The following is a 27,186-nucleotide window of genomic DNA, read 5'->3' as shown; positions in this document are numbered from 1 at the left end:
CCTTATTGAACTTGTAGCGGCCTATGTGATTTGTTGCTGAGTCAAAGAAGGCTACATTAGGTAATCTTGGATATTAAGGCAATAGATTTTCCATCTCCAATAAGGTTAATTAGAGATTAGGAGAAGCAATATGGATGATCAAGGAGATCAAAACACACTGAGATATAGTCTTGAGCAGTCACTTCATTACTCAGCATTACCTGACCCACCGGGAACCAATGTTGTTGCTTCTGACATACCTTTTTGGACTCATCTTATTCTTGTAGATCATGTTGCTTATTTCCGTGCCTGAGATTTTCTCTTCTCTCTTCAAAAACATATCTGCAAAAAACTTGGATGTGTTTTTCTGTTTGGAAAAATAAGACGTTTATCACAGAAATTGAAATCTGTCTGATTTGCTAAAGCCCAAAATTAAGTTGGCATTATTTCCATTGATTTGTGAGAGATGTTTGTCACCTTTCGAAAGGAAGCAAAAAATTGCAGGCTTTTAGTTCTGTCATTTTAGTGTTTTGTGTATTGAGTAAGGGAGATCAATTTGCACCACTGATATTACCATTAAAGGGACTAGTTTGACAAAGGAATATGAAGTAAAAGTGACTATATATCTTCTGAGTCTGAACAAATTAATTTAGATTTTTCATTTATCTTTTGCTCCATTTAACGGCATTAGGTTGGCCAATAGTCACATCATGGCTGAGGACCTATGTTCACAGCACTAACATAATGATAAGTAGGTATTCCTGAGCAAGAAATGAGATAGCCAGATTGGACTCAACATATCCAACCCTGAGCATTGCAGCTCCACATGCTCTACCCTCAAAGTGCACAGTGGGGCAGGTCTGGTGGCTCCTGAAAGATAGCCCAGGAGAAGAGCTGGAATAACAAAGACTGTACATCAGGGCCTTTGGCAAATCCCTTTATGGAAATATGCATGTGCAAGTTTCACTCAGAAAACACCAGCTGTGCAATTTATGTACCACATGACATTTATTAGCACTATACAATATTAATGGAGCACACATTAAATGGATTAAGAACTGGCTAACTGATGAATCTCAAAAAGTAGATGTCAATGAATAATCATCATGGAATGGGGGTATTTCTAGTGGGGTTCTGCAGGGATCAGTACTAGGCTCAACACTCTTCCAACACTTTCATCAATGATCTGGGAGTAAATACAAAATCACAGTTGATAAAATTTGCAGGTGACAGAAAGATCAGCTGAATGATAAATAACAATAATACAGAACAATCAGGATCACTTGGTAAACTGAGCCAGAGGTAATGGGAGGGCTGAGATTTGGAGCTGGGGGTGGATATACTAAGGAGCCTGGGGTGCAGAGGGAGCTCAGGCACTGCCAGGGCTTTAGCAGTGGTGGGCGGGCACTCACCTTGGCCTCACAGAGACACGGCAGGCAAAGGAAGTGGTGAGGGTGTCTGCAGCAGAATAGTATCCCTGGTTCCCCACCCCAGACCTCCAGACACTCCAGCTCTCTACCCTAGCTACTGCTTTTACACAAATGTCAGTGAGTTCTGCCCTGCTGGGGAAACAGCCCTCTCACTGACCCCAAATGATGCAGCTCCTTCCCTGACCAGTCCGCTTCCAGCCCCCACCTCCAAGCACCCCCTTTCTCTGGCACCACGGAGCCTTGGCTGGAGAAGGAGCAGGGCCTGGGCTGCTCCATCGCACACCTTCCCCAGCTACAGAGGAAATATTGTGTGGGGATGGAGGGGAACAGCTCCCACAATATTTCCATTGTGGGCACATTAGCCCCCACTGTCCTGCTAGAACTACCGCCTCTGAGCTGGGCCCATTCAAACAAAAAGCCTTTTAATACAGTCAAACGCACAGTTACACATCTAGGAACAAGGAATGCAGGCCATAGCTACAGAAGGAGTGTATCCTGGAAAGCAGTGACTCTGAATAGGATTAGGTGTCATGGTAGACAAACAACTGAAAATGAGCTCCCAGTGGGATGCTGTGGCTAAAAGGGCTAATGCAATCCTTGGATGTATGAACAGAGGAGCAGTGAGTAAGAAGGTGATTTTACCTCTGTATACAGAACTAGTACGTGTTATACTAGAGTACTGCATGCAGGTCTGGTGTCCACATTTCTAAAAGAATGGTGAAAAGCTGGAAAGAGTGCAGAAAAGAGCAACAAAAATGATTCAAAGGCTGGAGAAGGGTTTACAGTGAAGGGTTTAAAGAGCTCAATCTGATTAGCGTATCAAAAAGAAGACTGAGAGAGGACTTGATTACAGTGAATAAATATCATCTGGGGAGAAAATACAAGGTACCAAAGGGCTTTTTAATCAGAGAAAGGCAGAACAAGATCAAACAGCTGGAAGCTGAAGTCAGACAAACTCAAATTGAAAATGAGGCACAGTTTTTTAACAGTGAGTGTGATTAACCATTGGAGAAAACTGCCAAAAGGAGAGTGGTGAATTCTCTATTTCTTTGTGTCTTCAAATAAAAACTGGAGGCCTTTCTGGAAACTATGATTTAGCCTAACACAAGTTGTGCTTTAGTCAAACATAAATTATTGGGCTCAATACAGGGGTATATGGTTGAAATTTAATGACCTGCAATATCCAGGTGGTCAGACTAGATCAGAGTTTCTCAAACAGGGGTCACCGCTTGTGTAGGGAAAGCCCCTGGCGGGCCAGGCCAGTGTGTTTACCTGCCCCATCCGCAGGTCCGGCCGATTGCAGCTCCCACTGACTGCGGATCGCTGCTCTGGGCCAATGGGAGCTGCTGGAAGCGGCGGACAGTATGTCCCTCGGTTTGCACCGCTTCCAGCAGCTCCCATTGGCCCGGAGCAGCGATCTGCGGCCAGTGGGAGCTGCAATCTGCCGGACCTGCGGACAGGGAAGATAAACAAACCAGCCTGGCCTGCCAGGGGCTTTCCCTACACAAACGGCGACCCCTGTTTGAGAAACCTTGGACTAGATTATCTAACATCCTGTCTAGCCTTAAACATTATGAATGTATGTAATTCCTCAGCAGTGTGACACAGGCAGTTTGAGGAGCAGGTGAGAATAGCAGGCATTGGTATGTAGTTTCAGGTCACCTTAGCAAATAGGAATTTAGACCACTGTCCATTAGTGCCATACTTCAGACTTAATGTCCCCTTGCAAATACATAGTCTTCACTCCTATCAAGTAGCAACAGTGCATGTGGCTTGCTATCCCCCAGGCAGTGTACCAGGATGTATAACTGTTTACATGTGCAATTGACACCACACAAGCACATGGTCTGGGCAGGATAGTGATCTCATCAGCTTACACTGGCTGAGGATGTCAGCAAGACCACACAGGTGCAGCCATGAACCATCCCAATACACAGGAATGATAGGCATGCTTAAGATTCCAACCATTCCCAGTACACAGAAGGTATTTTGTACCACAATGGAAGTGTGATGTTATGTTAGTATAAGGAAGCGTGGGTACAGTCCAGTGTAATCAGTGGTGCATGGACATGCTGGTGTTAGCTATGGTACCAGGAAGAAAAGCAACCTGTATGGACAGGGCATTCTTCCAGTACAGTCATTTGAGGTGTCAGAACATGGGCTTAGCCTGGGCCAGTACCATCTGCCACACATTTTCTGGATCTCATCTGGATAGCACTCACATTGCACAGCTGTATTGCCCCAGATGTTGTTGCTGAACATTGAAGTTCTACCCAGGATCATTTAGCACTGTCACTCCCACATAGCTGCCTCCTGCATAACTGAGACATCAGTGAAAAGGTGATAAAGAGTGTGATGTGTGGAGTATGCATTTTATGCTCAAGTTCCCAGCCATCCCTTATTTGATTCTCTTTATAATTGATTATTAAGGTAGTGCCTATAAGCCCCCATCATGGGCCACGCCCCCATCGTGCTCTGTGCTGTACAACCATTGTGCTGGGCACTGTATTCTATGGGCGTGTGTTTTATATTGCCACATCTTCTTGTATAAATGTACTTCTCCTATCCACACCAGGGACTGACTCTTCAGCTATTACATGCTGAGGACATTGTCTAGGGGAGCTACATACTCTTCTAGCCCCTCCCTTTGTTTTCCTGCTTCCCTGGCAATCTATGCAATTCCAATGAGGCTCTGTTTGCAAAGGTACCAAAGGTAAGCAGAATGCTGTCCATAGTTTCTAGCTGTCTTCCTACCCAGTATCTTTTCATAAATTCCTTTCCAGCTAATAATACTTACATCTTTTGTAAAGCACTTTGACACATACCAAGTGAAATTGCTGTGTAACAGCTAAGTATTTGTATTTATTACTATTATTATAAATGATGCCTAAGTATAGGCACATTAGAAACACATAAACTATGATAGATTAGACCTTCTGTTGTTCTGAAGACGTCCTTGATGTGTATTGCAGGAAGCCAAACCAAAAACCAACCTATATGGTTAAAAATATGGCACAACAAATGGCATCAATACTCATTTTGCCACTCTGATTCCATGTGAAACAGCTGGCTAAGGAGTGGTTCCACATCCATGAAGCTAGGTCTTCTTTAGCTGGCAACATGAACAGGGAAATTAAGTTGTATAGCAAAATAAAGAAAATGCCAGCGCTGTTCATTTCTAAATGGGTAAAAATTCTGATTTAGCTCACAAGAGAAATCATCTCAGATTCACTTGAATGAGGAGGACTAAACACCTCATCAAATCACAATCCCACCTGCTTTTTGAGGATGCTGGGTGTTCTATACACAGCAGAGGTACAAGATAGGAGTTGGGTCATTCTAGCCAGAGGTTAGAACTAGAGTGCATTGGCAGAAATGGGTGGGATTCTTGGACAGCTCCAATCTAAGCTATGTTGCCCCTGACCAGCTCTCTGACTCCCTCAGGAGAATCAGCTTCACTTACCTTATTTTTTTTTAAAGCCATACAAACAAAACACAAATCTCCTCTATTTAGATCAGAGCAAAAAAATTAAAGTGCTGCTGCAGAGGTCCAACTGGTAAGCAGGGATGAGTCATGGAAGCAGCTTACAGGCTTTTACTCAAGTAGCTCAGGCACCTGAGAACACACTTGGTTGGGGTGAAGACGATGAGCTGAGAGAAGCAGAAATGGGGGAAAAAAGCATATTGTACAATGAATGAGTTAGCACAGTGGCTCTCAACACTTTCTGAGACATGACCCCACATTATAACAGAAAAAGGTTTGGGATGCCCCTGTCACTAATTTACACCTCTCTCTCTCTCTGCCATAAAGAAAGGGAGGGTATGAGCCCCAGGTTAAGAATTTTTGCTTATACTGGTTTGGCTTATTCCCATATGGAAAGAGGAATAAACTATACCAGTATAATGCTCTTTTAACTGGTTTAACTGCATCCACACTCAGGGCCACCCAGAGGATTCAGGGGGCCTGGGGCAAAGCAATTTTGGGGGCCCCTTCCATAAAAAAAGTTGCAAAACTATAGAATATTATAATCTTGTGGAGACCCCTGTGGGCCCGGGACCTGGGGCAAATTGCCCCCTCCCACCCATCCACACTTGAATTTATACCAATTTAATTATTTCATAAAAAAATCACACCCCTATCTGAAATAGATATACTGTTAAAAAAAAAACAAACACCTTTATATAGCTTAGACCTAGAGAGTTGACTGGAGCTAGATCATTCAGAACACTGCATATTTTTGTCCAAAAATTGTAATTAAAAATGCTGATGATAAACTACAACTAGGATACTCTACTGAAACAAATTATTTGGGGCAGAGTGCATTTATAATTTTAGAGAGGACTAAAGAAGTGTTACTTCAAACTTCTCTATAAAATGTATAAATACAGAAAACCATTTGAATCAACTAAACTATAGACATTATTGGAAGAGTAACAGTAAAGTTTAATATCATTGAAATTTGTTCTTGCATCAGTAGGAAGGGATTTGCATAAGTAACTCCCATTTTTGTTAATAGGAATCGTGCATGTGAATTCTTTGTACAATGACAGACTGTATCCTATTTGCATCATTTACATTTCTGGTGACACTTATGTTTGAATAATATATTCTGTTTGTGTATCCATGCTGTCACTTACTAAATTATACAGTCATGACTCATCAACATTTCCAGTTTCTTCTGTAGAAGCAAAGGCAAGCTTACAGGTCTATAAATTCCTGGATTTGTATCCTCTCTCACTCATTTCTGAGTATAAACTACATTAAGTACTCACCAGCATTTAATAACCCTGTTTTCAGTAAGCTATCAAAAATGTTCCATAAAAGCTTTCCAATTTTGTCTGCTTTCTTTAGAATTCTAGGATGTGATTTATCATTCTGGACCAAGTGCTTTGTCAACTTTTAATAGTTCTTATTGCCTTATTATCCACTCTAGTGCAACAGTAAAACCTTTTGATATTTCACTTCCTTCCCCCCAGGAAAATGTATCCCAGTTCCTAGGATATTACCTTCTGTTGCTTCTGTCATTACTGGGGCGAAGAATTCCTTTAGGCCCTCTGCGTTATCAACCTCATCCATCTATTCCTGCATCCCGATGGCCCCTAGCAACTTTGTACATTTGGTTATTTAATGTCATTTTTTCTTTTTTTATTTGCAATTTTAATCTTCTTTGTCAGTAGTCTACCCTTTTAATTTATCTATGTGCTTTTCCATAGGCTTACTTTCCTCATAGCGGGTTTTGTGGTGTATATCCCACTTCAATTTACTATTTTTAAATGTAGTTTAGGAATCCAGAGCCGTAACCAGTGCGGGGCAAGTGGGGTAGATGCTCAGGGTGCAGAGCTGCAGGGGTGGAGAAAAAAAGGTAGGGGGAGCAAATATGCTTGCTCGCCCCAGGTGATAAAATGCCTACTTATGATGCTGTAGGAATCATACACCAAGTCGCTCTGCTGTCCCATATCATAAACGTGTTTCTTATGCACAAACGCAAATCTTACGTCAACTTTGTCATGACTTTTTTTTAAGAACTTTGTAGACACATTATTTTTCTTTGCTTAGTATTTAACAGGAACTGCAACTGCTTTGTGGAGACAGAAAAAGTCATCTGGTTTTACTCTTAGTTCTGTAGCTCTCTTCATCTTCTACAGAAATGATATTTGACAAATAATTATAACATTAAGTCTAAGTAAACCACAGCAAATATTCCTACATGCCCTCTAGCAAAGGAATTTATTTTTCTAGTGAAAAAAAATCTCAATATCACAGAAGGGTTTGGTAGATATCTTACACTCTTGTCAACTTTTATACAATGAACTCCCCTTTTAAAACAAAGACCTAAACTAGTTATAACATCATAATATGCCCTCAGTGCCTGTTTATTCTGGTCAGTATGAGACTCATGAGTATGAGGACACTAACCATAAGATCCTTTATTCTATATACTCAGAAATACAGGCACTTAGGGCCTGATCTTGTACCCACTTAAGTTAATGAAAAGATTTTGTCTGAAAAGACATGGGAGCAGGTAACTTACCAAAAACAGATGGATAAAATAAATGTAACTACATCATCCTCTATAGAAGGTTTCATGTGCGGGGAACTAAGCCATGGACTTGATTGGTTTTTTGGTTTGGTTTGGTTTTTTTCAGGAACACACAAGAATGGAAGGTAGAATAAAGAGGAACAATATGGACTTTTTCAGATTTTTTTACACTGGCAACTCCAAAATGCACCTCAGCCTTCTGCAGTACTACTGCAATGTTATCAGCCTTTCCCACTGGTGAAAGATGAGTTAATTCATTTCAAGAATCACTGGAGGTAGTGAAAAAACAAACAAACCCAAAACACCGCCACTTGTAACTTGATAATACATACTAGTAGTGTTGACCTCAATTGAAAATGTTAAATACTTAACAGCTCGATAAACACAGAAGGCCAGCTAGTCAATAGTAAAGTCAGTTATACCTGACTTTGTAAGAGTGGGGCTCACTCATTACTCCAATCTCCTTAATTCCTCCATTTTTCTCAATAGATGGTACCATTTCTGTTGGTTTTATGATCCAAATGAAAAAGCTTTACAGACCACTTGTAGGTCACCGACCATAGTTTGTGAAGAAACGAGCTTCATTGTTGAAAGGGTAAAAATGTGTAGCCAGCAAGTTACCACTTCCAATTTAAAAGTTTTACTATTATTAACCTTCATTTAAATATCTTCCATTTGAGTTCCAAATATGCAGACTCTTTAGCATGGGCTTAACCTTACTCACATAACCAGTCAAATTGAAGTCAGTAAGACTAATCATGCTCAAAATTAAGCACATACGTAAGTGTCTGCAGGATCAGGGTCTTAGATAGCACATTCTGTGGGACAGGGAACCTGTATGTTTATAAACCAATAATCACATTTGATGCTATATAAATAACAACAGCCTTAATTTAAAATGCTATAATTTCTGGAGAAATTTGTTATCCTTGATAATCACACAAAACTATGGGAACACAAGGTGGAGTACATTATTAATATTTAAGATTCATTCTATGTAGGTTTTTCTCGTAAAAATTTGGTTAGATGAAGTGTGGAATCTTCAATATTTAACCACCAAGACATTTAGACTGACTCACTGCAGAAGATTTAAAATCTCAAAATAAAACCATCTTCACTTTTTTTTTGACTACATTGAAAGTTTGTTGTGCCTTAACTATATGAGAAAATTGGGTCAAGTTCCCATCCCAATTTATGTATAGTTTGAAAAAAGTATGAAGTTTTATTAACAATCATTACAGGACACACGGGTTCTGTCTTCTGTTGAATCAATACTGGCAAGCATATGTAGACAATCTGCTTGAAATGGAAGTTTTTCAAAGCATCTATTGTAAATGGGATTCATGATCCAATACTTATTCACTGATTTCTTGATACTATTTTCTATGAAGGATTTGAAAAATGTACACTGCACCTATGCAGAAATGCTTGCACACGTATTAAAGAGCATTCTGCTTATTTCTGGGGAGGAGAAAGGAGTGCTAGTGTACCTCTATCACCACAACATTTGGGTCACAATCAGCCAGCTGCAGATACTTCCATTGAAATATACATGAGCATTGCAAATAAAAAAACAGCACTCAACAGTGAAAACACTTTTCTGCCTAGTTTCCCCCTACATCTTTAGATGTGAATAAAGGTCTCTAGGATATATTTTGCGATGCTTCCTTCTCAGCACTGGAAATTATAGACTTTATGAAACATCTTGAAGTACTACTGTTTAAAGAGCAACATTTTCTCCTTCTGTGATTAATTTTGATAGTTTCTCCATTTCTAAAGACTACTGCATGCTTATGCCTTTATTCTTAAGACAAATGCACTTGAAAACTGCTGCACTGTTGAATATCTGCTATACGTTTAATTTCAGTGCTGCTGTTTTCAGTTTGCATTTTGCATGTTGCATGAAAATGGCCTCCACAGACAGTGAGACAAATTCTGGTCCCTTAAAATTCAATAGCAAAACTCCCATTGAATTCAATGGGAACAGAACTAGGCTCAGTGTAAATGACAAATTGCTTGACATTGGTTTAGCTGCCTAGAAATAACTGTTGGAGTGTTGATTATCAAGATATACATATACAAATTGAATAGACAACTTATTAAAGAGCTCTCTCAAAACCCACTAGGCAGAAAACTTTATTATGTTTGTTATATGTTACACAGGGATATAGGAATTGCCTTACTGGATCAGACCTGTGGCCAGCATCAAATGCTACAGAGGAAAATGCACAAAACCTCCCAGGAAGCAGGTGTGGGTTAATCTGCTCCTCATTAAGGTGTCATCCTAATCCTTAATAGACAGATATTAGTTTCAGTCTTTAAACATGAAGTTTTAGAACTTTTCCAAACAATGTATTAGAATTAACTATTATAACTCGGGATAGTCTTGGTGTTCATATAAATGTCCAGTCCCTCCTTGATTCTCTCTGAATTCTTGGCTTCAATGACTTCCTATAGCAATGAGTTCCCCAATCCAAATATACACTGAGTGAAAATGTATTTCCCTTTACCAGTTGTGAATTTTTTACCTTTCTTTCTTTGAATATCCCTTTGTTGTTATGTTACATGAGAGGGAAAACAGAAACTCTTGATGTACCTTCTCTAGACCATCTATTATGTTACATATTTTTATATATTGTTATTGTTTCCTTTCTGAGGTGAACAATCCTAAATCTTTTCAATCTCCTTATATGAGTTTTCCCATCCCTTAATCATTGTCACCTTTCTCTGGAGCCCCTCTAATTCTGCAATATGCTTTTTGAGATGGGGTGACATAAATGCACATTGTATTTTAAATGGTGGCATACTACTGATTTGTATAATGGCAATTTCTACATTATTCTCCATCCTGTTTGCTTTTTCTGACCACAATTGCACATTAAGAGGACTTCACTGAGTTGCCTATAGCAGTGGTCTCCAACCTTTTTACGCACAAGATCACTTTTTGAATGTAAGTGCAACCCAGGATCTACCCCACCCCTTCCCCACAGGCTTCTCCACTCACTCCATCCCCCCTTCCTTCTGCCGCTTGCTCTCCCCCACCTCATTCACTTTCACCAGGCTGGGGTAGGGGGTTGGAGCTAGGGAGGAAGTATGGGCTTTGGGCTGGGGCTGAGGGGTTCACAGTGTGGGAGAGGGCTCTGGCCTGAGTCTGGGGCAGAGGGTTGCAGTGCAGGAGGGGGTGAGAGGTGCAAGCTCTGGGAGGGAGTTTGGGTGCAGGAAGGGGCTCTGGGCTGGGGCAGTGTTGAGGTGCAGGAGAGAGTATGGAGTGCTGGCTCCAGAAAGGGGCTCAGGGCTAGGGTTTGGGCTGTGGACTCCTGCCGGGCAGCACAGAACTTCAGGTGGCTCCTGGGCAGCGGTGCAGCGTGGCTAAGCCAGCCACCCTGCTTTCCCTGGCCCCACACCGCTCCCAGAAGGGGCCAACACATTCCTGTGGCACTTGGCGGGGGGGGCAGGGGTCTATGCGCACTGCTCCTGCCTGCAAGCACCAACCCTGTACCTCCCATTGGCCAAGAACAGGGAACCGCAGCTAATGGAAGCTGCGAGGCCAGTGCCTGCAGAGAGGGGTAGCACGTGGAACCACATGCCCCTTCCCCATCGAGCCACAATAGCCACTTACAGGAGCAGCATGGGGCCGGCACAGGCAGGGAGCCTGCTTTAGCGGCAGCTCCACTATACCACCAGACTTTTAGCAGCCAGAGATTGCAATAGACTGGGAGAATCTCCAGAATTGACAACTCGATGGCGATCTATGGGTTGGTGACCACTGGTCTACAGTAAAGTCCAGATCCCTTTCCTTGGCTGCTACTGTTAATTTAAAATCCTATGTGATGTATGAGTAGTTGAAAATTTTCCCTCCAGTGTGCAGTACTTTGTACTTATGAACACTGAACTTCATCTGACCTCATGTTGCCTATTCACCTAGCTTGTTAGTCTCTCAAATTCCTCAGTTGTCTCTGGACTTGACCAACTTTGTTGGTTTGCAAATTTCAGATCATTAATAAATTAGTACAAATTCTTGATGTAGCCCACTGTTCACCTTTTCCCATGATAAAATTTATTCTTACCCAGTTTCCTGCACGAGCCAGCTTTTGATCCATGACAGTACGTTGCCTCTCAGCCATTGTTAATTAGTTTCTGTTGTAGCCTCTTGCAAGGAACCTTGCCAAGGTCAATTTGGAAGCCCAAATAACTTATGTCAATCATCTCTCCTTTTGACATTTCTTTATTGACATGTTCAAATAATTTTAATAGCTTAGTCAGATACTGAAACTGTGCTGGTTAGACACTATCATACCTCTATCTGCCCGTTGTTCTATTTTTAATTAGAATTTCAACCACATTACCAGATATAAATGCAAAGATGTCTTGTATGCACTTTCATGGCTTGCACTACAGCCTTTTAAAAATATATGTACACTTGCTATCCTCAAAATCTTTCTGTAATATAGTGATTAACAAACAAAAGAAGACTGCATGTTTGTAGTAGCTGCGCAGTCACTTGATTCTTAAGCTCTTGCAGAACTCTCGGCTGTATACCATCTAGGCCTTGTGACTTACTGCTTTTTTAAATTATGTTTGTTCCGACATCTTATATTCTGACACCTCACACTCAGCACCTCATCTTTATTACTAGAAAAGAGGTTCAGGACAGGAATCTTCCTAACATCCTCTGGCGTGAAGATTAATACAAACAATTTAGGGTCTCAATAACATCCTTATCCTCCTTAATTGCTCTTTTAACCTCTGGTGATACTAAGGACCCAAAGATTCTTTCATTCTAACAGAAGCAGGAAGCTAATATATTGTTTTCTACTTTTATATATTTGCTCTTCAAAATCTATTTTGGCCCTCTTACACATTACCTGCTTTAATTTATGCTTCTAGTGATTGGTTTCTCTTGGTTAGATTTCTGCATTGGTTTCTCTTGGTTAGATTTCTGGCTCAGATAGCCCTCTAAGCTTGCCATGTAGTCATAGTTTACTTCCTACTTTCCTTGTTCCCTTGTGTTCAGAAGTAAGCATACCTAGCCCACATATCACACATGCTGTCTCACATGGGGGGTTCCCCACTGTGTATTCTAAAAATATGTTGGGCCATTCAACATGTTAGCAAGGGAAAAATGGGTTACATATTCAGGGCTGGTTCACCATATGTAAACCAGACACTGTGGCTGAACCTGGATGAGAGAGACTCAATCCAAGAAATAAGTGAGGAAATGCTTGTTGACATGGTAGGAAGCAAAGAGTAATTAGGTGAATGGTATAGGACATCTCCTTTGATTGAAGGGATCTGCCTGCTCTTTGCGACATGTTCATGAGTTTGAGGGCCAGGGCAGGTCTTGAAGTTGGTAGATCTGTTGGGGATAAAGAAGTAACAGCAGAACAATACTTTTTTAAATCTCTGCTTGGGTGGAAGGTTCCAAATTCACTGTCACATGTAGACCTCCCTCCCTTTATACTTGCTTCCTGCTTTAGTCTGACACAGCCCCAAGCGTGCTGACTTATGGAGCATGCTGTAAGACTCATTTGCTTTCCCAGACTTTTGAGATCAGGATGAGCAGGAATTTGTTCCCAATAGGCTGATGGAGGAGGAGAATCCCTGTTTTGTTACCAATTTATAGTTTTTGATTACTTACATATTAGATGAGTGCATTTCTACAAATCAAAGTAAGTGACTCACCTTCTACTAAAAACCTCAGATCGAACACACCAGCAATATAAGCTTGTTTAGTTCCAGGGGTTAACATAAAAAAGTGAAGTGAATAACTATCGCCTACTGAAAGTGACTGTGGCAAGAGCTTTTGGATCACTCAAATTACACTGTACTGACATGCTTTAAAGTCCAACTAAGCATTTTCAATGTTAAACGGAAACTTCAGTCCTTGAGATTTCCAACAGGGTGGATTAAATGAGCTGTTCTCCCTGGATTACAAAATATAAAAATGTAATTTTAAATGTCAAAGGTTTAAAGAGTACATATTTACATAAGAAATACATGTATTTCAACTGAAACTATCTGCACGTTTAAGTATGACATGCATTTGATGAAATGTGTGTAGTTTGTAAAATACACTAATTTGTATGCAAATACCTGTGCTGCATCCCTGAATGCTAAAGGATGTGGGAAGTTTATAGAATAAAGTACAGAAAGACCCCCATCAAGGTTTGATTTTCACCTTTAATATGCTCATGATTCTTTGTTACTTAATACTTCTGTAAAAAGTTATTACAGATTTACAGATTATTGCAGTGATTTCTAAGGAAGATTGTCAGCCCTGCGGCTGAAGCTACACATTGTATACATTATTAGTCATTGGCACTATTAACTACAGCATGAAGGACAATACCTTTTAAATAAAGATAAAGCAACATTTAACTGGAAAACATTCAGATTGAAAATGGAGATTTCCTTCTTACATTACTGTAACATAGCTATATCCCACAAATTACATTTTAAAAATGCTATTTTCTGAACGGTCACAGAATAAAAAAGTCATGATGAAAATTAACCAGTTTTGTCCAGAAATGCTATTATGAGCACACTGCAGTTTTTCGGCAAATCTTATGCCAAGCATCAGAAGGCAAAAGCCTAAAACATAAAAGCATCCAATTTGTCTGGCTAGTCCATTCTCCTTGCTCTGGAGCGATCAGTGACCCACACTGCTTTGCTTTAAGACAGTGCACTAATCACTACTACTGTTCTTTGTTGTGGTTGATGCCATCAGGAAGACAAAATTCAGGTCCTTAAGATGCAAGTCCTAACAAAAAGCCTCCAACAAATCCACTGGATACTACTATATTCTGTTTGATAAATTCTGTTGACTGAAAAAGAAAATAGTTTTTAGTTATCTATGTAAAAGCATTACATCTAATGGGAACATTTAGTATTTTTATCATGTTTAACCAAGAACAGAGGTTTGTACTATTTTTAATAAACTTAATTTTTCAAAACTTGTTAGTTTAGCAAATATAGTACATGGTGGAGTCAGGTACAGTGCATGCAGACTCTACAAACTTTAACAATGCGCCTCATTTTTGACTTCTAGCAATGCTCTTATGCCAATATTGGCCTTTTTCTGTGCAGAAACTCTGCACTGTACACTTCTAGTTCTCACGTTTTTACAAAAGGGCAAGACCACTAAACTCATTTCAGTTTTAACCAGACACAGGGAATTATTGTAATTAGATTAATTATAATCTCAAGGTCACTTCTTTCTGATCCACACTTTTGTAACCTTTAATCCTGTAAATCATATGCCATAGGAAAGCATCATACTGTATCAACAGATGTTTGGATATAAGTAGCAACACAATATAATCTGTGTTATGACAGCTATGCAAAATAAATATGATTTACATCTTTTCTATGATGTAACAAGCATTTTGTAAAACAAAAACGTTAGGTATTTCAGACAACGGAGAAGTCTACAATTTTAAAATCAAAGCCATTTGAACATGACTTCATTCCTCCCTGGTCCACTCCTCAGCCTGTCAAAAAAGACTGATTAAATTACATCTGATTTAAAGAGCTGTATACCAAGTTTCAGACTGGAATTAAAATTATAAAAACAATTTGGCAACCGAGGTATAATTCTCTATAGGTTATGTTGGAAACACCAATATCTTTAACTACAGAGACACCAGTGTGGGCATTGCTATGATTCTCTTCAGCATAACAAAAATCAGACTTCAAGACAAGTAGTTAGAAAATTAGATACATTTGTGTTTCAAGTGTGTGCAAAAAAGCGTGCCCATACATCTCCTGGCAAAAAAGGCTCACTTTTTCTAATATGCTGTTGGTAGAGGGAAGTCCTCAAATGAGAAACTATTCCTAAAACTAAATGGGCCTCAGCTATACTAGAAAAATGTTGGTAGTTTCTCTTCAGTGTTATCAACATTATGCACATCACAGGCACATCGCTAAACTGGTTCAAGGAATGAGGTGGACAACTCCATGCAATCTAAAGCATAGTTCCCATAGTTACTTGTACATAGGCAAACTCATTCCTCATTTTGAAGTCAATATGAAAACACTTAGGGTTAATTACTTTTAGTACAGTACTTCATCAGCAATTATTTTAGAGATTCTCTGCATTTGTTTGGTTAAGAGTACAGCAGGAGACAGTAAAGCCTTGTAGATGGACGTTTGCACCACCTCCTGTTACCCAGATGTGAAGCTCAAAGATTACTCAAAGATTATTAATACCTATGGATTTAATACCAGCTCCAACATGTTTTCACTTAATTCAAAATGGGGGAAAGAGTAACTTTTTTCAAAATCATAATTTTGAGCTGCACCACCACCAAAAAGCAAATTTATTTTACTCAAGTAAAGTCATAAGCAACCAATATTTTACAATACTATCTGGCCTTACAGCAGGATACAAATTCCCAGAACTGCCACATGGCTGTTGTACCTCTCTATTTTATGAAGACAATCCCTGAAGCCTGATCAGCATAAGATAAGTAATTGCCATGCTGGCATGAGAACAAAAAATCTCACCTGGAAGTGAACATTAGTATAACAAATAGGTACTGGGCTTTCCAGAAGGATTTCTAACATTTATTACAACACAGAAAGATGTTCTGTTGGTGAGATTGTGTAAGCCTTTCCTAAGAAGTGGGACTATGCTCCTGAAATTTTGCACATGCCATCTAGAATTTTAGTTATCAGGCATAACTATGACCAAATGCAGTGGAAGGCCAGAAACCTCAATCAATGTAATCTTAACCAAAATGAAACAGCAAACAATTCAGAACAATTTATTTTTTAAAAACATCTTACCTCTTCAATGAGGGTGCTGATTTCAGGTGCTGCCCTGTTCGCACGTTTTTTTATCTGTCTTTTTGCTTTGTTTACATCTTTTTCAACTCTCTTCCAGTCAACTTGCACATAACCACTATGACTGGCAATCTAGGGCAATGAAAAAAAATATTAAATAAGAACAAGTACACTAACCAATCAAATCACAAGACGTTTGTGTCTACTCAATTTTAAAAAATGGGTTCTCTTTTTCTAGAGAAAGACAAATGGAAGCTCAAGTACTTTAATTGCAGATGCTACAGATATTGTGTTTTAACATGCCAGAGATTATTTCTGTAATAAAACAAAAACATATTTGAAAAAGAACTGGCAAGGTTCAATAGATTCTTGTTTCTTTCAACCCTTTTCTGCATTTTATACTATGCTTGAGATTAATTTACAGGTTAACATATACAGGTCAATTTATATACTCAAATATTTATTACTGCTTTACTTGCAGCAAAATAGAAACTGAAAGCACTTTTATCAAAGGACTAAAATGCAGCTTTGTTTCATTTTAGTTTCTTTCAGCATCACTGCTGAAACTCTAATTAAGGACAGGATGCTCAGGGAATCTTATCTAAACCTCATACAGAAATAGAGAACCATCCTCTTTTCTTCAGTATTATAAACTGTTCAGCATAATAACAACCTAATACTACAGGACCCTAGCCCTCTCCACATCACTAAGCCCCAAACAAATGGTATAAGTATCAGTGAATAACAACATGAATGACTTCTACCATAATGCCCACAAGATATTAGGCAACTAATTATGGGCAAATAGAGGAGCAGTTGCAGTCAAGTTCACTCTAATTTGAAAAAACAATCCCCAGATAGCTAAAAGAAAATCCCACATTTTTTACTATGAAGGTTTTATCCCTTTCCCCCATACTTTTGTTATTAGGCCCTAAACTTGTAAACACTTAAGCAGCTGTGTAACTTGACACACAAACAGTCGCACTGAAGTCAATGGGACTACTCACATGAGTAAAGTAATGCACATTTAAGTGGCTGTAGGGCCACAGATTGCAAATTTTTTAGGGCAGAGACTGCATTTTCCTATAAGAGTGGAGAACACCTATCACATTGTGGACAATGACTTACTATAAATAATTCTTCTTAATTGGATAACACTACAATTATTCAAGAAAGGAAAATCAAGACTACAAAGCTCTGCGATTGTCTTTTAAATGTTGGGTAAATCAGTCTACGTATCCATTAAAAATATATATCTTATCCATAAAACTTTATAGGTAAGTTTTGATTTTGTATGAACTCAAAATCTGAGATTCATCTAGTGAGTAAGTCATACAGTGGAATCTTGTTCACAATCTTAAGTATGGGGCCACGAATAACTCCTCCATAATGTCTTGAACTTAAACACCAAATTTTGATTTGCAGTCACTGGGTTCTCCTGAAGGCATTAACTCAAAAGAATCTGCTTAGCTAGATTACCTCGCTGCAGTTACTCACATGGGCTGTGCACATCTTTGTTATGGAACACAATAAAGAGAATCCAGAAGTAGATGGAAATAGGAAGAGTGCACTAAAGAACCAACTTCTCCACAGCAAGTTTCACCCATATTCAACCAACTAACCTGAGGAAGGGCTTGTTACCATTAGATAGCATTCAGTTAGTTTTACAACAGACAGACAATGCTTGAACGTTTACCCTGTTCCAGATTTATAAATCTGATACCTGAACAGGCAACATTACACATCACACACGTGTACACTTTAACAAGGTGTTTAAAGACTCTAACTTTATCATAGAGGCGTTAACAAATGAACTAAAAGAAACACAGAAGTAAATCTTCCTTTTGAAGAGTTAAAATCCAGGGATTAGACCTTCAGCTAGCGTCAACTGACATAGTACCATTAAATATATATATACACACATACCCCGCTACCTCGATATAACACCACTTGATATAACACGAATTTGGATATAACGTGGTAAAGCAGTGCTTCGGGGGAGTAGGGCTGTGCACTCCGGTGGATCAAAGCAAGTTCAATATAACAGTTTCACCTATAATGCGGTAAGATTTTTTGGCTCCCAAGGACAGCATTATATTGAGGTAGAAGTATATAACAATGGAACTACTCTAGTTTACACACGCTAAGGATCCAGCCCAAAATATTTCTATTAAAACTTGTCAGACCTAATGCATTTGCTTAAAGGCAAATTTCCAGTACAAAAATTTTATTTGCTTTGGCAGTTCTGATGAATGCCCCTCTCAAATGGTGCACAAAACTGTCAAGTCAGATATTCAACACAAGAATTTGACAAATTCTCACCTTTTTATTCTCCCTCCCCCCCCCCCCCTTCCCAGGTAGCATGTTGCCCTCTCCCAACTTCATTGAGATGTCCCAGCATGCATCATTCCGCAATATCATAGCTATCACGGAACACCAGTGGAGTATGTAGCCAGACTAGAATAGGCCAGGTAAATCCTAGCGTTATTTTTGAACCTTGAATGGTTTTCAAAGGTTCCATTTGTTACAGAATTATTTAAGTGAAGATTTGAATCCATCAATGGTCTTCTACATTGAATGAGTCCAAATATGGAAGAGAAAGAGTAAATGACTTACTATAAAGCTTTTTATGATTAAATAATGGCTAACAGAAGATTGACTTAAACACAGACCTTAGTCTAACAGGAGCAAAAAGCAGTAAAAACATTTTGCCACTAAACTGAACAGATATGACTAATATACACAAGTAAAGGGGCATGCAGCATCAATATCCTCAGATGCCCCAGGAACCTCTCAGACTCTCACTGCTGAGTGGCAACTTTGCATGATTTATCTACACTTCCACCACCAATACAGTCCCATGGAACAATATTGTATACAGTGATTCTCTAACTTTAGCCTTTCCTGAAGGGCCAGGAAGGAACAGAGGTCTCCCTTCCTTGAGATTTTGCACACATTAGGCTCAGCTAACCCCGGTTACCCCCTCTCTATAGTTCCTTCCTATGACCTCTTACCAGCGGACAAATTGGCTTACCCAGCCTGATCAGCCAATCAGCTGATTAATGCCTCAGTGATCGGAGTGTTGGCTCACTTACTAGGTCCCAGCACTCTGCCACAAGTACAGATCTCTCAAGTGACAAGGTGCTTTAAAAAACACCACCAAAGTCACTTTTCAGAGGGGAACCAGATTTTAAGGATTTGGCATGTTTCTCCATAGTTCTCCCTACTATAAGGAACCAGTTAATCTAAAGGCTATAAAAGGAAAGATGTTAAGTTTGTTACTGTTTGTTATGAGAAATGAATTATTTTTGTTATTTTTATTTTTCCAGTGCCTATCTATTATAGTGGACTTGAACTGGCTTTGTATCAGGCACATTAGGAGAATTTAATCTTTTTATAAAAAAGAGATACATAATTAATCAAATTAAGTTGTTCAAAATATCAAACTTCCATGACATTTGATGAGGAAAATAAGGTCTTGACTTATAAAATCCATGCCAATTCCTTAATGGATTATTTTCCTCCTCTTCCCCTACCCCTACAAGACTACTTTTTAATAGGATCGGTTGTAATGTTGCTAACTGAACTAGCCTGTTTTCAGAATTTGACTTATCTGCTACCTGTGAGACACTAACCACGTAATATATTTTGTTTGTAGTTTCCAACTAGATCCCCTGAAATCAATTTAATATACACTAAAAAGAAGTTAGGTTTTTCTTGAATTTCAAAAACTACACAAATAGGACTCTACTTGAGTACGCGTCCCCCTTCTTGTTCCAGTGGATTCCTCTGGTATTTGTAACTTCTCAACATTTTGCATTAATGAAACTTGCAACTTAAATTTTTTTTTTTTTTTAAGTTTCGTTGATTTCTAGTCACCTGCCAAAAACCCTTCTACCTGTTCAATGAATGCATTCAGCATATTCCTGAATTAAAGTGAATTTACTCTGTGTATTTATAGATGATTTTTAAAAGGAAAAACTTTAAAGACTATGGAAATGTAATTGGACTACCATGCAATTTACGACTAATCTTTAATATGCAAAGTACCTAGAATTAAATAACTAAGACATTTACTTCATTTACTTCTATCAGAATATGATCTGAATCAATCAAAGATGGAGACAACTGAACCTAAATGTACAACTGAGGCATAACAGTTCAACTCCGTCCAATCCGCCCCCCATAAGTTTCCTTATCAGATATTTTCCATAGAAAAGGCCAACACACACAAAAAAATCAAGATGTACATAAACAGATACAGCAAACCTGTCTTCCCCATTTATATATAGGCTCGTTAGTGATTTACAAGCTTTTTGTTTCTTTTTTTAATTCGAAATTTGCATGATACAAATTGACAAGGCTAGCCAAGTGGTAGAATGCTGTACTGCTAAGCAGGAAACCCAGTTCTGAAACACAAACCTATGCTCTTCTGGACAAATGAAATTTAAATTTGGAAGTGCAATGAGCACTCCTAAACCAGACAGGTTGTGTCTACATGAAGAACTGAATCATTATCAACTGATCCAGAGATGTAATGCACTTGTTTAAGGCAAACAATTCAGTGTATCCATGCTAGTCAGATTGATTTGTGCACCATCTCCATATGTGGGTTATTCTAAATCATTTCAGATGCGACACCCTTGGGATACATGTCCCACAGTTCCAGGCACAACTCACAGCAATAGTCAATCTTAGATATTTCAGAAGGTCATCAGTAGAGAGAGAGACACATTGTGGGGAAACTATCAGAACCATTTCAGTTTGACTCATTTCAATGTTGTCCCCATTGGCACTAAAATGGATCAGATTGAAACATTTCTCAGACCTGCTAAAAACTCTCACAGTTTTTGGAACATATGTAAATTAACTGGCGTACCTGTGTGAGAACGACAACACAACACTTAACACGGATCTAGAGGAATCAAGTAAAAAGTAAAATTTGCTAGTGGATGGAAGTGACCTCAGAGTGCAATAACATTTTGGCTAATTAAGGAGCAGCATTTTGAGGTCCCAAACTAATACATAAGGAAAAGTGGGAGAGGTTTTTGGAAACTTCAAGGACCTTATTAGTGAGAAGAAGATTGTCTAGTCTTTAAAATGGCGGGTATAAATATTGGATTTGGAAATGGATTAGGCCACATGTCAATCTGAGATGGAGAGGGACAGTGCCCATAATTAACCACTGGAACAGCTTTCCAAGGCATGTGGTAGATTCTCCATTACTCAAAGTCTTTAACTCAAAATTGGAGGTCTTTCTAAAGTATATGTTCTTGATCAATCCCATATCATTGGATATAATGCAGGAGGTCAGACTAGATGATGATAATATTTTTTCCTCAAAATCTATTAATCTGGACTACAGTAGAGCTGACGAGGTGAGAACAGTTGGGCAGGGAGACAGCTGTGGAGCTGGGAGAGGTAAGAAGAAGCTGCTGCTGAGGAAAAGGTGACAGTGCTAAGAGAAAGAATATTCTCAAAAGTGGTCCAAAGAGCTGAGCTAGCAGCAGCTGAAGAAAAGGAAACAAAATCTGGAAGGAGTCTCAAATAGATGCTGGAGGAGACAATCTGTCCACAGCTATTCTTAAATTAAGAATTTCTAATGCAATTATTTGTATCAATTTTTTATATCTTCATAATTACACAAACAACAACAAACTAGGTTTCAGAGTAGCAGCCATGTTAGTCTGTATCTGCAAAAAGAATAGGAGTACTCGTGGCACCTCAGAGACTAACAAATTTATTTGAGCATAAGATTTCATGGGCTACAGCACACTTCATCAGATGCATAGACTGGAACATACTGTAAGAAGATATATATACATGCAGAGAACATGAAAAGGTGGGAGTTGCCCTACCAACTCTAAGAGGCTAATTAATTAAGATGAGCTATTATCAGCAGGAGGAAGAAAACCTTTTGTAGTGATAATCAAGATGGCCCATTTCAGACAATTGTCAGTCAAATCATCTTAATAGCTTATCTTAATTAATTAGCCTCAGAGTTGGTAGGGCAAACGTCTGTTAGTCTATAAGGTGCCACAGGATTCTCGCTGCTTTTACACCTTTTCATGTTCTCTGTACATATATGTATCTTCTTACTGTATGTTCCATTTTATGCATTTGATGAAGTGGGCTGTAGCCCATGAAATTTTATGCTCAAATAAATTTGTTAGTCTCTAAGGTGCATAAGTACTCCTAACAATAAACTAGACACCTAGACTATGACTGAATTAGACTCCTTTCACACTTAGGTACCTTTGAGATTCCATCCCCCTGTTAACGGAAAATAAAGATTGCTTACATTCCTTGATCTCTGCAAGCACAATTTTATAATTAATTTGCTAAGGCTGGCAATATCAACTCAAAAATAGTATTTCAATTTCTGCATTACGTTTTCATTCTTTCAGCTCACTTGAAACTATTTTTATTTAAAAACATTTGATTATTCCTGATTGTTATAATATTTCTGATCAATAGCTTTAACAAACTGTACGTAAAACTAAGTAAAAACATACCAGCACAGGAGCAGTATTTTTCTATTCATTGGTAAGGCTAATATAAGAAATAGATATGGAACTCACCTTCCCCTTCCCAACCCAAGTATAAGCCAGTAGCTGAGTTTTTTCCATATAATTCAATTATAAAACATTCCCTAAATATTAAAATATGAAATTCTATATACCTGAAGTAGAAGAAATCCACCACCTACTGCAGTTGCTGCAAGTTTTCCAACTTTCTGGAACAAAAATCCTGCACACCTTAGAAGACCCAAAAAAATAACATTCCAATAAAGTTAAGATTGTCTGGCCCACAATGCCATTTTTCAGAATTTTCATATTAAATCCTACTAAAATTTTGGATGCCTAAAATGAAGCATTTCACTTTCCTATTTCTTACTCTGCAACCTGCAAATTATGAGAAATTACAGATTTATGTAATATAAACACTTTTTGGTGATGTAGATCAAGCACAAGTCTAGATCAGTAGGGATGTTATCAACTAATGGTTATTTGATGTCCTCTGGGAAGTGAGTTGGTGGCTTCAGGCCTTGTCTACAAAAATAATGTAATTAAATTGCACTACTTTAACTGGTACAATCAGTTAAAGCATTACAACCCCCTTAGGGCAAACAGTTATATCAGTATAAAGTGGCCTTTTATAGGTACACCTCTACTCAGATATAACGCAACCCAATAGACCACGAATTCGGATATAAAGCAGCACTCGGGGCGGGGGGGGAGAGGGCTGCACGCTCCAGCAGATGAAAGCAAGTTCAATAGAAAGTGGTTTTACTTATAATGCAGTAAGATTTTTTGGCTCCTGAGGACAGCGTTATATCAGGGTAGAGGTGTATATCTATTATGGTAGGGAAGGAGAAATAAGCTATACTGGTTAAAGAGACTTTTGTACCAATATAATTGCATCCACAGTAGGGGCTATACCGATTTAACTATTTCAGTAAAAAAATAAACACTCCTCCCCTAAAAAAACAAAATAGTTAAACCAGCACAAAAAACTGCATGTAGACAAGGTCTTAGTCTATTTTCGAGTGTAGAAAAGCTTCCATTCTACTTAACATTCTTGTTGGCAGACTCTGAGATCAGTCTACCACCTTTGTCAGTTCTAGCACTGGCCTGTGCATACCAGGACTGAAGTATTTTTCTAAGGCTGTTAAAAACAGGTTTCACTACCACTCCACAAACTGCATCTGTTTTACAGAAAAAGTACTTCAGTTTCTAGACTCCTTGATTAGGCACTTTTTTGTGATTTTGGCACTAAATTCCCATTACACTTTGTTCTAAAAACTCCAAAGGCTTTTGTACATTTATCTATTATTTATAAAAACTGGAGGGAGACACAAACAGGTTAAAAATCATATTGAAACTACTAATTCCCCAACTCTATTATTAAACACCTCATATTATTTAAACAATTTAAAAATAATAATGGTCTTTTCACCATTATGCTTTTGTGTTGTTTTTACACTTTACTCAGCTTGTACAAGAGAGATTCATTCCACTGTCATTTAGCCCGTTCTACTTTCAGGTTCTCACATGTTTGCATTTTAAACATAATAGCATTGTTTAAATCCAAAATTATGTTTTCATTAAATTAAAAAAAGTGTTGTAATATAATATTAATGTTTCAAAATTAGAACTTAAGTTAATACTTTGTACTTATGATTGTAAACTTTTTTTAAAACACTCAGATGACATATCTTTTTTAGCTGAACTGATATAACAGAACTTCACATTTCACTATCTGTAAGAAAAACTGTACAGAAGTTGTTCAATTTCAAGTGGCTTTTGCTTTTAAACAAAAAAGCACCTTCACCTAAAAAAAAAAAAATTTGGGGCCCTTGACTAAGTCTGCCCCACATTTCTTCTGATCTGTTTTACATGTAAGTAAACGTAACAAAACAAACAGGCCCTCATGTCTGTATTATAACTAATAAAATATGCTACTCATTAGCAACACTAGCATTATATACTGTAATTTTCCATTTGTTTGTTAAAGACATGACCTTAAGAGTTCTGTCACATCTTCAAAGCTCTTTTGCAATAATTGGCAAGGGCTCTTTTTTATAATAGGTGTGTTTTACTGACACTAGGCAGTGCTTTTGAGGTGTGATCTAGTGCCAGTTCTTTCCTTATCTCTTCAATTTACAGTTATTAATTAGGAAACCATGCAAACTCAAACAGTTTATCACTCTGAATGATACAGAACAGAGCAGTCAAATGCATGGCACAATAATCAAAAGTGATCCTCTCTCACCAGCCAGTCACTCCGCCCATTACAATCTGAGTGGCTACAGAATACTTTTCTACAATTGGTCCAGAATTTCGGCCAAACACACGATTCCACCAATGGTGACGCCTTGCATATTCTGTTAAATCCAATACTTCATACGAATCATCATCACAGTCGTGCTCTTTAAAAAAATAAAAATTACCATAGGTGATTCTCCTTTTAGTGAGTGTTCAAAGCAAGTTATAAAAGCATTAGTTCTAAACTTCTCAATTGTGTAGTAAATTTATGCTTTATGAGAACTAAAACAATAAAATCACTGTAAGCAGTTGGGTAAAAAAGTCTCAGCCTTTTTTAAATTGAGGTAAATATGGGTCAAGAGGCTAGTAAATTAAGATAATACTATAGTTTGATGTGTGTATCACATTACTATCAGTTGCAATCAATATTTAATAGGCTTGACTACTTAAAATGGAGGGCAAGTGACTCAAATAACAGAAACAGCAGACCCAAAAAGCTGGCACTGTTACCAGGTAACCAATGATAAGTAGCTGCAACTACAAACTGTTCACTTTAATACACAGGGGACAGAAACATCACATAAGGATCATTTGTATTAGGCCTAGTCTAGACACAGTTTTGTACTAGTATTATGATGGTTAGGGGTGTGATTATTTTTAACCCAAATAGTTATAGTTTTACACCCCCTACTGTGGATGCAACTGTACTAGTATAAAGATGTATTATTCTTGTATAATTTACTTCCTTTCTTGACCAGGGACACATATACCAAGATATAGCACATTTACGTCGGTATAACTGTGTCCACACTAGAGAGAACTCCAGATTCGGGGATCTGAACCCGACTCCCTTTCGATCGGCCAAGGGCAACAGAGGCCATCGCCCGTCCCTTCAGAACGGCGCTCACCTATCTCTTAGGACCGACTGACCCATGTTCAGCTAATGGTGGTACAACTTTTGTATTTAGACAACCCTAAAGAGGAAAAAAGCTATGGCAATTTCTTCATCCTCACCCCAACTCTGCAGAGTACCTTGTAAATTTAATCTCTCCGCTTTAATGGGCTTTGAATAATGCCCTAAATGGAAAAGTTTATTCATTTCTCTCCTTTCTTGCCTGTGCTAGGATTTCTGGGGGCATTTGTGACTACTTGACATTTCGATGGCACATTTTAGCCGAAGATCTGACCTTGCATTAAACACAGTTACGCCCTGCAGCCCTGACCCCGGCAAGCAGCCCGGCTGTCCCCATCCCACACGCGAAGAAGCGATGGGGCCGCACACAGAGCCCCAGGGACTTCGCGAGAGACGCCGCCGTGGCAGCAAGCACGGAGCCCGGGAGTCCTGGCCCCGAGCCCCGCCCGAGGACAGCCACTTCCCAGCAGCACAGGGCGGCGGCGGCGCTTCCTCCTCACCCCCCTCCGCCCCGCAGCTACCACGGGCCGCCCCCGCCATGCCCCTCCCCCGGCCGGGCAAAGGGGCAGGGAAGCTCCCACTAGGGGGCCCGACTGTGGTGGGAACGAGGCTCCCCGCGAGGGGACCAGGCCAGGCCCCCCCACGCGGGCCCCACAGCGGCGGCCGCGCCCACTCACCCGACGCGGAGCGAGGCCTCCGAGCCGCCATGTTAGCGACTGTTTACTGGGGGGGGGGGGGGGCTGGAAGCGGCGGCTTCCGCCCACCGGCCGCTCTGCGCCGCAGACGCCGCGCTCTATGATCCCGCCGCTCGCTCGGCTGAGCGGAGGCAGGCCCGAAGGCTTCCACGAATAGCGGCGCAGGGCGTCGCCGCTTGGCGACGGGGAGTGAGGGTGACGTCACACCACCTCTGCCCGGGGGTGTGGGGATTGTAGTTCTGCTGGCTGGCCTTTTGCGCCGGCAGGCTGGCCTGGCGAGCGGAGTTCCTGGCGGTGGGCGCCTTGCGAGCCTCACTCGTGCGGGGCCGGCAGCGCAGTGCTGTTCTATCGTGATGCCAACTTTTCCGAACCTAGCGCTTAATATTCCCAACAACTGGTGAAAATTCTCGATAAAGTTTTTACAGTGCTTCCGTGTGCCAAAACCTGGGAATTTGTGAGAAAATGTTTCAACTTGGAAATTTGGAATTTTTCATTCAAAACATTTTACTCAAAAATTCCAGATTTGGGGAAATTTCCCAGGATAGAAGCACTAGGCAGCGCTGGGCCGTAGAAGCC

General features: G+C 39.5%; 1 protein-coding gene across 1 annotated transcript; it reads right to left on the bottom strand.

Moving 5' to 3' along the window:
* Positions 1-13,612: 13,612 nt before the first annotated feature.
* On the bottom strand, positions 13,613-26,662 carry FUNDC1 (FUN14 domain containing 1). Its single transcript, XM_032795753.2, has 5 exons — positions 26,593-26,662; positions 25,010-25,166; positions 22,917-22,992; positions 16,238-16,366; positions 13,613-14,274 (listed from the first exon to the last, which is right to left on the bottom strand). Exons 1-5 carry the CDS (start codon positions 26,621-26,623, stop codon positions 14,197-14,199), a joined length of 471 nt encoding a protein of 156 aa, XP_032651644.1. The 5' UTR covers positions 26,624-26,662; the 3' UTR covers positions 13,613-14,196.
* Between the last annotated feature and the right edge of the window lie 524 nt (positions 26,663-27,186).

Source organism: Chelonoidis abingdonii, chromosome 1 (genome assembly GCF_003597395.2).
Source record: "Chelonoidis abingdonii isolate Lonesome George chromosome 1, CheloAbing_2.0, whole genome shotgun sequence".
Classification (NCBI taxonomy): domain Eukaryota; kingdom Metazoa; phylum Chordata; order Testudines; family Testudinidae; genus Chelonoidis; species Chelonoidis abingdonii.
This window is presented reverse-complemented; position numbering and strand designations above follow the sequence as displayed.

Excerpts from the sequence above, each read along its gene's own strand:
- FUNDC1 (XM_032795753.2), bottom strand. The coding sequence starts at position 26,623 with ATGGCGGCTCGGAGGCCTCGCTCCGCGTCGG. Across the intron at positions 25,167-26,592 it reads GAGGCCTCGCTCCGCGTCGG|AGCACGACTGTGATGATGAT; the intron begins GTGAGTGGGCGC and ends ATTTTTTTAAAG. Across the intron at positions 22,993-25,009 it reads ATGGGCGGAGTGACTGGCTG|GTGTGCAGGATTTTTGTTCC; the intron begins GTGAGAGAGGAT and ends GGGTCTTCTAAG.